The sequence below is a fragment of the Scleropages formosus genome, chromosome 18 (assembly GCF_900964775.1).
Source record: "Scleropages formosus chromosome 18, fSclFor1.1, whole genome shotgun sequence".
NCBI classification, from domain to species: Eukaryota; Metazoa; Chordata; class Actinopteri; order Osteoglossiformes; family Osteoglossidae; genus Scleropages; species Scleropages formosus.
This window is the reverse complement of record NC_041823.1, coordinates 22635821-22648471: the sequence shown is the minus strand read 5'-3', so window position 1 is coordinate 22648471 and position 12651 is coordinate 22635821. Positions and strand designations below refer to the sequence as shown.

Genomic DNA, 12651 nt, shown 5'->3' with positions numbered 1-12651 from the left:
TCAGTCCTACAAAAATGTAACAGAGTGTATGATGCCAAATATTAACTGGTGCATTCTGAGAACAGAAACCAACAGTACTTGGCCTTAAATTACACCAGATCCTTTTAGACATGTTGAACATTTATGAGCTGAAGTACCTATGTACTTCAATGTGACTGGAAGGGCCTCACTGAGATCTCCTGAAGCACAACATTCCTATTCACTCAGCTGATGCTTTTTCTCTGAAGCAACTTAGGATGTTAATACACCAAAACTGCTTGTCTACTTATACAGCTGGGTAATTTCACCTGAGTGATTTTATGGTAAATACACTGCTCCAGGTTACAACAACTGGAGGTGGGATTCAAACCTGTAACTTTTGGGTCCAAAGGCAGCTGTGCTATCCACTCTGCTGCCAGCACCATAAGAGGCAATGGTGTCAGCACATAATAGCAAATTTTTGTACAAAATAGGTTTCTCATGTTACCATATATGTTATGTTATACATTGCCTGCTGTGTTGTGGGTATGGGGTTCGAGTAGTGCTTGAGGTGCCCTACGATGGACTGGCTTCCCACCCAGGGCGTTTCCCTTCTCCCTTCAGCCTTGCACCCTGTGTTGCCGGGTAGGATCTGGCTCGCCATGACCCTGCTCGGAACAAGCGGTTGTTGATTTTGGTTGGTTATGTTATATATTTTTCTGTATTGGTATGACACTTGTAAACATAAATAAATGATCTCAAGACATGTATTAAATATTTCTTTTCTGGATCATGCATCCACTTTTTTCTGGCACTAGCCATGTTCTTCCATGCACAGACAGTAGAAGGAAGATGTGATCCACTATTATTGCTGACCTTGTAAAATTCAACCCAAGACATTCCTCTGCTAATATTACCTGGCTCACTGGAAGGTCACAGTCACTCATTTGTGGCAAAAACTCAGAAGAAAACGAGACAAACTTCTGGTTGTTGCTCTCACAGTGGTTATTGTTGGTAAAACAAAAACTTTATGTGCTAGACAAAAATCATTAAAATGGCTATTATTTTTGGATTCAGCACCCCAGAGTTAGGAGAAAACAAGTGTTCGTTTCCAGTCAGCAAAATTAGTGCAGGATGATGTAATAGATGATAGTCAAGTCAGAAATGAGGATTGTGCCACATTGACGTTTTGGCAAATATGATAGTACTGGAATTCGCATAAATCTTGTTTTCAAATGACAATAAACACTGACGAATTAAAAAGAAAGATTATAAATCTGATCAGAAATGAAATTTTGAATGCCAGTACTTTCTTACTTTTATATTTGCATCTATTAAGTTAGTAGACGCTTTTCTCAGCGACCCATTTTTATCCATTTGCACGGCTGCAATTTTTTTTTTTTTTTTTTTACTGGAGCAATTTGACAGTAAGTACCTTCCTTGCGGTGGCGCAGTGGGTTGGCCCGGGTCTTGCTCTTTGGGGGGGTCTGGGGTTCAAGTCCCGCTTGGGGTATCTTGTGGCAGACTGGCGTCCCGTCCTGGGTGTGTCCCCTCCGGCCTTACGCCCTGTGTTGTCGGGTAGGCTCCAATTCCCCGTGACCCCGTATGGGACAAGCGGTTCCTAAAGTGTGTCTGTGTGTATACCTTCCTTCTTCAACAACATCTACTGAGAAATTGGGTTCTAGCTAGTATTTTAGTTTATGCGCGTAGTGGTAGTTACAGTTTATGAGCGTAGTGGCGATAACAAAGTTACAAAAATATGAGTCCAGTTAGCAGTTTACTGGAACAAGGGAAAATACTGTTTACACACAGGCTTCGTCTGCACAGCGGATAATCAGACACAAGCATCGCTTTCATAACATGCGACTGGTACATACAAGCGTTAAGAAAATGTCTCACATTATTTTTAAATGAGTGACTATTAACAAGCGCTGGTGGCTGCGCATGCTACGTCTCCTCAGAAATAATCCAACAATTAATTACTTGTTTCCGCAACATATCAGAATCGGGGGGGGGAATATCAACAGAGTTTTTTAGGGTAGACAGCGCACATAAATATATTGCGTGCAAATATGAAAAGTACAATAATTAAAAAAACAAGCCAAGAAATTCAGCTCGACAAAAACATTACAAAACCACAATCCACATTTAATTTGTTCAGAATATATATGTGTCTATACATATACTGAATGTGTACAAATGCTGCATCCTTCACATTTCGCACGTTTCCGTCCTTTGTTTGCGTCGCTCTGTCGGGCAGCGGCGCGAGCGCTTACTTCTCCCTCGGGCCTCGGCGCGCGGACTGAGCGCGAGCGTTTGCAAAGCGGGTTTGCGTCTCAGGGATCCTACAAAAAACCTCTTATAACTGCTCAGCCCGTTACAACTGAAAGAATACACTGCTATTCCTCCCAGTTGTGATATAACTTCATCATGCACATCGGTAAAACGTATAAATAAAACAGAACTTGTTAAAGACACAACCTGTCGCTTCCCGCTTTGCTGTAAATATGTGCGTCTAGAAATTCGGCTTCTGATCAAGAAATCAGCGCCAACGTACATGTATTTCATCACCGAAATTAAAAGCTATGGAATCAGCTGTAGAAATCGCATCAGTGGAATAAAAACAGAAGCAAAGATGCTCATTGGAATTTCTGATGAATGGTGGTACGTACAGTACTCAGAGTTCTCAGACTAAATGAACACTTGAGACAGAAATGTAAAGTAATTCATGATTATTGCTCAAAGTATGTCTATGATGAAGGTATGCATTTTGCAAACACAGATATATACAATAAAAACCCTCATCAGTGATGACATGTTCACCTCCATTCATATTTGGGTCTTGACAGCACGCTGTAGATGTCACTCTGGGCGCCTTTTGGCTTCGTAGCTCCCTCTAGTGGCGGCTTTGCCAAATGATCCTGTTCCTGTCTGCAAGGGAACAGTAGTTTTTTTTAAAAAAAAAAAAAACCATCATCTTCACCTCGCTTCATTTATTTGTTCACTTAGCTGACGCTTTTCTCCGTAGCGACTTCCAGTGTGAAGCTGTTTACAGTGGCGTGTCTATTTATACAAGTGTATTTAACTTCCTTGTGTCATTTCATCATTTTTTATCCAAATTACTAAAATATCATGAATTTTGCGAGAACGTGGCTAATGTTTGCACCATTTGTAAAACTTTTAGGCTCCGACTCTTAAACCAACACGAAAACATTTTATTGTTATGCCTAATATAAAAACTGTTTATATTATTCAAACAATAAAGTTTATATTTACATGCTTATACAGTTTATTCTTGAAAATTTGGTATTGCCTCTGATTTTCAATTGTGAAATTGTCCATATCGATACTGTGATTGGTTGAGACTGTCACCGTGACAGGAAGTGAAGCAGGAAGTAGGAAGTACGGACGGTAGTTTTGTTTTTGTGAGGGCAGTATTAGGTTTGTTGTAGAAAAATATGCAAAAAACAACGATAATATTTCTTATTTTCAGTGCAACATAGTAGGCAGTGAATAAATTACTTTCGTAGATATAAAATTTAAAAATGTTGTTGTATTGAATAATTAGCCCTACCTGAAATCTGTATTTTCATATGATATAGTTCATTTTCATTAGCCGACCCCGCGTTTGTACGGGGAGGGTGTATTACATTTCCACCTTTAAGATAAAGAATGCAAGAATTTTTTGTCTAAACCATTGCTAACTAAAGGGTGCACAGTTAAACTTAAAGGACTCACAAATGCCCACAGTAAATTTAGATAGATGTACCTAGAGAAATGAACAGTGACATAGCTGAGGGTGCTTTCATCCTCCGAATTTTGTGTAACCTCCTTCATCGGTACAATGCAGGGATGCATGTTCTCATACACATTTTCTGGCTCCTCCTGTATAAAGAAAGTTTTACAAATTCCTGTATTGCATAATATAACAATACAAATAAGACCACTCTTAGTTTGCAATGAAAACAATTTGCTTAAATTTTAAGTGTTAAAGAACAGATCAGATTACTTCCACAATGTTCAAAGGTCATTTAGCCTGTTTTATTTAGCTTTCACTTGGCTTTGTGGTCAAGATAGAAAGCAGCACACAATGATTTCATCCATCAATTATCAATAGAACTGCTTCTAGTCACAGAGGTCCAGAACCTGTCCTAGAAGCATAAGACATGGGGCAGGATACCCCCTGGATGACATATGCACACATTTCTTTGCATGCATATACTAAGAGCAATTTAAAGTCGCCAATTTGTATATTTCTTTCTACTGTAAGAGGAAACTGGGGCACCCAGAGGAAACCCACACAAAAACAGAGGGAACATGCAAACACCATACAAACTGAGCCAGATTCAAACCTACATCCAAACCCACAGCCTTGGAACTGCAAGTCATCACTGTCATTTTTAAAAAGCATATCCAGGCCCCAGGTGCCTCTTTGTTCACTTACTGGTATGTCTGTCATTCTTGTAGTACTCAGTTGAAAAGTCTCTTGGTGTTTCCCTTGAAGCAAAGCGTCACCTTGCTCTGATGATGTCTGTATAGGTTAATAGAATTTTCAGATTAGTTGTTATAAAGAAAAAAATGGCGTTTACTTTTGGTGTAAAATGTGATGTGCTGCGCAATATCATTTATATTATATAGAATGAGAAGAGAATTAATTCAATAAAGAAGGAAGACCAGACATCACCTTTTGTTCTTCCTTGGCAGGTTCTGTTTCAACAATATGCATATTCTTACTGGGAATAAAAATGATCAAGTCAAGTCCTGTTCACGTGTAACAGATAATGCAATGTATAATAATATTTAACTTGTATTTCTATAGTGAAAGTAACTTTTGAGTTATGAAGTCAGAAAGAACTAAATTCCTCTCTCATCTATGCTTTTTATTTTCAATGAAACACTCATGCAGCTACCAAGCTGTGTACAGTGAAAACACTAATACAGCCCACTGAAATCTAAAAAGATGCTTGCGCAATAACCGCATGTGACTCACCTTATATCCAAATTTTTTAAAGTGCAGCTAAAGGATTTTGAAAAGTGTATTACAATAGCAACCATTTGAAAAGGTGAAAAATGTCACCCTACCTGATCATAATTGCCACGGTCAATGTGACGAGCGCAGCAGAAACAGCTACAGCAGATGCAAGTGCAATCACCTTGAGCCTGCCTGTCAGGTGTGAAAAGTAATTTTTACTCCTTCTGTGCAATGATTTATTTCAGAAACTTTATCAGCTCTCGTTCCATTTCCTCGTTCATTTCTGTGTCTAATTCCGACGTAGAGGGATGATCAGTATCCTTTTAGGGAGTGTATGTTAGATTATCATTTTGTCCCTGTTAATGTCCTATTGCATGGTCATCCTTGAAGCGTTACAGTTCCCCCTCTTCCTTCTGACAATGAATTTGTTTTGCAGTAATTTTTTAATATTAATTTTAGAATAGAAAAGCAGAGCTACTAGTCGGTATTATTTGATTCCTCCTGTGTGTTTCTTTGTGAGGCTGAGCTTCCTCTGACCCCCACATAATGGCATCAAGCCAGGAGGCTGCAACAGGCACAGTTGCAAAAGAACAAATGGAAAGAAAAGGCAGTCATTACACTGAACATAATGGAAAAATGGAGATGGCTGCTTATGGTGCAAGTTTTGAGAAATTTGCCACAGGCAATGGAAACTGGATTAATGACGAGCAATCCAACAAGTAGCACCAATCACATTAAAATCTGACTGTTTCTCATTTTTCTACAAGAAGGTTAAATACTTTTGTTTTCGAATGCTACAATATTGTACAGCTTCTCTGGCCGTAAAGGAGCACACTCACGATATCTCCCATCTCCTGTTCCCAACCCAATGTGGTTTCCTCACCTACCCCTCACTCTGACGGTGAGAACAGGAGAGCTGTGGGCCCCAAGCTTGTTCCGTGCCTCGCAGTAGTACTGTCCACCTTCCCGGTGGGTGATCCCAATGATGGTGTAACTCGGGCCTGATCGGGTTTCCCTTGAGTCAGCATCATTGATCCTGAACCAGGTATAGTTCTCCACAGCCGGGTTGGCGCTGCTGTTGCAGATCAGGGTCACCGAGCTTCCAGCTTCGATTTCACTGGAAGGCCAAGCGGACACAGAGGTGTTCCTGGGGGCGTCTGAAGGAGATATGGATGTTTTGCACAGAACAGCACTCTTAGTGGGTTTTTTGTACAGAGAAAAAACCTCATGTGAGCCAAGGTTGAATGTTCCATTTTAACAAATGTTAGCAGTCACCTGCTGGCAAAGAAAATTTGATCAAGTAAGAAATTGTACAATTTATTTCCATTGTTCAGCTAAAAAAATGTAAAAATGCCAGAATTTATTTTTTCACAAGACTTTCATGAAACGTGAGTATGTTCTCAGACCATGTTCTTTATCCAACTGTAAGCAGAGTAGTTTCTTATACAAACATTGTTCCTAGTCCCTGTGCTTTGGATATTAAATCTGAAAGTTTTTTTTTTTTTTTTTCCTTGAGCAAGCTTCTTGCTGGGAGACATCTGGAAGGTTTAACTCACACAGTACTGCCAAAGTGAGAGCAGCAGAGGTCTCATGACCATACTTGTTCCACACTCTGCAGTAGTACTGGCCACCATGATGGGCACGGACATTGAGGAATGTCAGGTTCTGTGTGGACCCTCTCTCCAAGGACTGTGTTGCAGCGATCACAAACCAGGTGTATTTCATCACCGGTGGGTTGGCACTGCTGCTGCAGATCAGAGTCGCTGAACTGCCCTCCATTACATCACCAGGGGGGTCGATTAACACAGCCGTGTTCCTCGGTGCATCTTAAGTGCAGAGGTCATACAAACATTCACAATCACAAACAGTGGAGCTACTGTATTAAGTTGTGTGGCCTTTTATGTGGTTTTTATTATAAAGTTCAAAAAGAGAAAACAGAAGTGGAGATTAAAAGTTGTGCTGCATGCAGTTGTTTTTTTTTTTTTTCTTTTTAAGTATTTTCCCTGTTGCAGTTGTTAGATAGATGCTAAGATATTTTTTGTACCAACTGATTTCCGGAGCGCTTTTATAAAATTAATTTAACGTGGAGTGATTTCAAAATGTATTTCACCTCAAATTTCCAAAAAAAATGTCTCAAACATGCTGTCAGCGTATTTTGCAAAAACTTGTATGAGAATTGTTGTGGGAATTTCATCCCATTTTCATAAATGGAATGGGAATTGGGACAGCTGGTAGTATAGTGGTTATAGCTGCCGGCTTTGTAGCCAAGGGTCGAAAATTAAATTCCCACCTCCGGCTGTAGTACCCTTGAGCAAGGTACTTACCCTAAATTGCTCCGGTAAAAATTACCCAGCTCTATAAATGGGTAAATAATTGTAGGTAGACTAACTCGGTAAGTCGCTTTGGAGAAAAGTGTCAGCTAAATGAATAAATGTAAATGTTTAAATAAATTTGCATATACAATATGGTCACATAAAATATAGTATAACCCTGATACACACGCGTGATGTTCAGCAAGACGGGTGGGGATTTCTGACTGCCCAAGGAGTTCCGTGCCACACAATAGTACTCCCCCCGGTCCGATGGCCTGGTGCTCCACAGTTGTAGCTGGGGTTTGAAGCTGTCTGGAAGGCTCCAGCCAGCCTGGTCCTTAAACCAGGAATAGCTTTCAACAGCTGGATCAGCATTGCTGCTGCAGGTCAGTGTCACTGAACTTCCCTCCATAATAGCGCCTTGAGGGCTGATCACAACAGTTGTTTGACGGGGGGCATCTAAGGAGAGGAAGTACAGAGGGCTTGCAGTTTGAGTTGGGACCAATGCTCATTTTGGGTCATTGATGTAATATGCAAGTGAAATGGGATGTGACATAGTTAGAAATCTATACTTTTATTCATGCTATGTGATGATAATAAGCCAAGAATAAAAGCTAAACACCTTTTCAATAAAAAAATTAATATATAAATTAATTATATAGATTTAAAATACATAAATTAATCCTGAAATGAATTTAAATTAGAACAAAACATTTCTATAGCTAGTTTTGTTAAGACACTGGTGTGTCTATTTCATCAGAATTACCCAGATGAATCCTGAGCATAGACTATAGAGTGGAAATATAGATGATAAATTTGATCTTATCCAGACAGCACATGAAAAATAGAAAATTTCTTTATGAGTTCACAGTATCATACTTTACTCTAAGAATGTTTTCAGTCTTAATTCTGTGAAGTAGCTCTGCTGGCTTTCCCTGTTTTAATAAGTTTGCAGGGTTGGGTCATTATACTTACATCCAACTGCCAGAACAACACCTGGGGAGTGAACTTGGGGTAGGGATGCCAGGTGACATTTGTAGGTACCACTGTGCCCAGTGTCAAAGTTGTGAATGGTAACAGACTCAACTGACCCCAGTTTCACTGTGTTCCTGTAGAGGATGAACTGATTCCCTGTGGCTGCACACCCTCTGGCCTCACAGCCCAGGTACACGGTCTCTCCAGAGGCAAAGAGATTGCCCTGTCTTGCAGGGTGAACCTGCACCTGCAGAACTGTCAAGTGAAGAGCATTACAGTTTTCCAGTGTAGATTATATTTTTACATTGCTAATTTGGTAATATATTATTATTATTATTATTATAAAAAGAAGAAGAAGAAAATATTCCTTGGTTCAGTCACTCAAATTAATTTGAACATAAAATTTTATAGAAATACAGTTTATCTAAAATTACACTTTTTGAATTCTATTGACCCATTCCAATTCTAATAGGGTTAGTTTGTTCCATGTGATCATCATGTTAAATTGATTCCTATTGTGGGGATTAAATTATCATTATTCATTAGGGAAAAATTATAATTGGTTAAAAAAGTCACATAAGGATTACAAATTTTGAAAAATTAAAAAGGTATTTTATGCAGGACAATGATAACAACAATATACTTTATAACATTTGTATTATTAAATTAATTATTATTCATATTATTAATGCTAGTACCATGAATTTTGCTTAAAGCGTGTTAGGAATTTTTCTACCACCAGTTACTTTTAGAATCCTACTCATAAACCATAAGAAAATCAAAAACACATTATCTAGTACAACTTTGCAGGTCCTATTTAAATCAAATCATTAATCAGGACTTACCTGTTACAGAAAGAGTGATGGCATCAGTGGAGGTCCACTGGCCTCCCAGGCGGTCAGTCTCAAATCTAAAGTAGTATTCCCCTCCATCTGTGCTCCTGACAGAGGAGATTTGCAAAGTGCATGTCTTGTACGTGCCCGAGTACCTAGTGCGACCCATGAAGGATGGGCTCACTACACTCAGGTCTGTGTGAAAGACGTATTCCCGCTTGCCCTCTGCAGTGTGTCGGAACCACATCACCCTCCTGATACCATATCCATAGGGATAGTCATACTTGCAAGACAGTATGGCAGAGGTGCCTGACCACACACACAGTCTATCAGTGGGCAAGGACACCGTCCACTTATTAGCCTCAATACCTGCAAACACAGGAAAAAGCAGGCACCAAGCAGGGTGGTGTCATCTGACATGTGGATCTTTTTTTTCAATAAAGAAAAGCAGTCGGCTGTGAAAACAGATGTTAGAAACTAAATATATACGACATAACGGTATGTTACATGAGTGATGGGGTATATGAAGGACTAGAAAAATCTTGCTTTATGTTAAAAAATCTTACTAATAATAATGAGACCACAGGAGACCCATACCTGATAAAGCCACGCAGATAAATGCAAACAATAGCACAGCTTCCACCATCCTGCATCCAGTCCTGGAACATTAAATTCAGATGACAGATAATCCAGCAAAGTTAAACTAAGAAGGCAGCAAAAGAAATAAAAACAATGAAATCAGCAGGCAATCAACTCTAGATCAGTTAAATTCAGCCATGGGCAGCAGGCTTCTCACACCTCCTTGAGGCAGTTTCTACTTATAGAGACAAGAGGCAGCTGAGCTCTTGGTCAAGCTGAGAAAGAAAGAGAACTAGGAAGCTTGTTAGGCACCCCACAGATGTACTGTCGTCAGTATGCCTGTGCTTCCTGTGCAGAAGTGAAACCCGAGTCTATAAACTCCAGTCCGATTTGGCAGCTCAGTAAGTCAGAGGTGGTAACCTGTTATTCATTACCCACTGTTTTTTAAATCTGCTGCTTGTGTATGGAATTACTTGCATACTTGTGTATAATGTTATCATTATATTTTCATTTATTTATTTTTTTAAATTCATTATGAAATTTACATGTACAGTCATTGCCCAGTTAATATCAGGTTAAGGAACCAAAGCACTGCTGGTAACTGCAATAGTCTGCTAACCGTGTGACTAGGCTAAACGCCATCTTCTCTGAGGTCCTATAACTGACACAGTTTACTTGAACAGTTGCAAAATGGCAAAATAGTTATTTAACTGGACATTTTTTAAAAAACAAAGCATACATTAAAAATAAGCACACAGTTGCAAAATGAAACAAGTGCAACCGTAAATATTGGACAGGGTGGACAGGAATCATTACATTGCAAAGCTGGCACAGGTGAAGATGAGCTCGCCGCCAAAAGATCCTGCTTTATTAACTATTGAACCATTTCTTTTGTGTGTTTACAGTTTTTTTCACAACCATTTACACACACTTCTCTAATTCAAACTTCATGTTTACAAAATTGTACACAGAAAAATCAAAACCCACAAACAATTGGGAAAAGCACTGACATTTAAAACCACACTTCAGTAAAAAATTATATCATCTATCAGCTAAATGTAACAGAAGTCTAATTTTTCAAATACACTACAGAGCACATAATAGGCACCGGTGTGATCAATAGATATGTCTTAAGCTGCTTAAAATTTTCATAAATGTAAGAAAATGCAGCGGGAGGTGCGGTGGGTTGGACTGGGTCCTGCTCTCCGGTGGGTCTGGGGTTCGAGTCCCGCTTGGAGTGCCTTGCGATGGACTGGCGTCCCATCCTGGGTGTGTCCCCTCCAGCCTTACGCCCTGAGTTGCCGGGTTAGGCTCCGGTTCCCCGCGACCCCATATGGGACAAGCGGTTCAGAAAGTGTGCGTGTAACAAAATGCAACAACAGCTCATGGTTTGTATGTTGTTGCCATGTCTAGACTGGTGCCCTCCAGTTTCCTCCCAAGAAGTTATTAAGGATGGGTGGAATATTATTCATAAAATTTACAGGCAGTGATTTTCTTATTCATTCACATCATGCTTGAATCCTGACACAAATTTTCATCAACATCACATGCAAAGTTTTACTTCCACAGACAGTGGCCTTGTGCATGTGCCATATCCATCCCCGGAATGGCTTTTCAGGCATATCCCCACAGGTCTGTGCCAGTAGAAGGTTTACTCTCTTGGAGAGATTTCTATAATAAACCTTCTACCTCCATGCTGAGGAAAAATTCCTCAACAGAGCATGGGAATGAGGAATATGGGGTCAGGAAGCCATAGAAACCAACCAACAGAGATTCCTGCTTCCCAATAATTACGTTCATTATTTTTAACACATATTATGTCACCAGTGTCAAACCCCCCCTTGAAAAATCCAGTTTCATGAGATTTAATGTTTTTTGGAGCATTTCAGGCCACATGCCACAGTTTAGTTCACCATTTTAAAGTCCACATTAAGCAAAGTAATAAGTCAAAAGGAAGAGCATTGTAAAGTATTTTGGTATTTCATTAAAATAAGTTTTACTGGCTATACTCCATGTCTGAGGGATAGTCATCTTTAAAGATGTTGTTAAATGTATTAGGATTCATTAGCATAGTACAAGGTATCATTTGGGCCAGAATTTCTTATTCAGCCATCAGGCCCTGACACTTTTAATGTAACTGTTGGTTATGGAGTTTCCTTAATCACCTCAGGAGTAAATGGGGGGATAAACAGAGAAATGGACCCCATCTCAAATATCCACCAGTCCATTTCTTGTGTTTCCTTGGTTGAGCGTTCGTACTGAGTGTTCTAAAGAGACCTACAATGCTCTCAAAAAGTGCTGAATGTCCAAGAAGTGTAATGAATGTCAATCGGTTACTCATTCCATTGTTTCCAATCTCTATTTATATTTTTTTGGATGTGTCCAGAGTACAAAATTATATATTCTTCTGACTGGACATGTTTGATGTCTTTTAATTCAGTTATGAATTTCATTTTTGATTTTGCTGAGCTTTCCTTGAGTCTACTTTCCACGTGACATTTATGTTACTGGAAATTATTATTATTAGTAGTAGTAGTAGTAGAAGTAGTAGTAGTAGTTGTCATGTCGTCGGACGGGAAAAAGCGATGGACTCAAATGCAGCACTGTAAGGGACAGGCAAGAAAGTAGTCAGTAGGCAGATAAAGGTCAGGTGAGGGATGAACGCAATCAAAGGGAGTAGTCAGTATCGTAGTCCGGGAAGCCAGGCAAGGGATCAGGAAACTGGAAAGACAAAACACTGAGTTGCACTGTGAAGAGGTTCCGCATCGAAGGGCTTCTGGGGTGCCCTTTTATCCTGTGATCCCCTGACGAGCTGCAGGTGGCACTGATGAACCAGCAGGCATGATAGTACACACACACACATTTTCAGAACTGCTTGTCCCATACAGGGTCACGGGGAACCGGAGCCTACCTGGTAACACAGGGCATAAGGCCGGAGGGGGAAGGGGACACACCCAGGACGGGATGCCAGGCCGTCGCAAGGCACCCCAAGGGGGACTCGAACCCCAGACCCACTGGAGAG

General features: G+C 40.0%; 1 protein-coding gene across 2 annotated transcripts; it reads right to left on the bottom strand.

The window, feature by feature from the left end:
- Positions 1–1971: 1971 nt before the first annotated feature.
- Positions 1972–9979, bottom strand: LOC108930295 (sialoadhesin-like). Of its 2 annotated transcripts, XM_018745484.2 has the most exons (12): positions 9648–9979; positions 9063–9419; positions 8218–8472; positions 7432–7701; positions 6487–6756; positions 5818–6087; positions 5041–5122; positions 4643–4691; positions 4403–4489; positions 3728–3843; positions 2782–2889; positions 1972–2303 (listed from the first exon to the last, which is right to left on the bottom strand). In XM_018745484.2, exons 1-12 carry the CDS (start codon positions 9694–9696, stop codon positions 2231–2233), a joined length of 1986 nt encoding a protein of 661 aa, XP_018601000.2. In that variant the 5' UTR covers positions 9697–9979; the 3' UTR covers positions 1972–2230. The 2 variants fall into 2 exon arrangements, with proteins under 2 accessions (XP_018601000.2, XP_018601001.2); XM_018745485.2 differs by lacking the exon at positions 3728–3843 and having other exon boundaries at positions 2241–2303.
- Positions 9980–12651: the final 2672 nt, after the last annotated feature.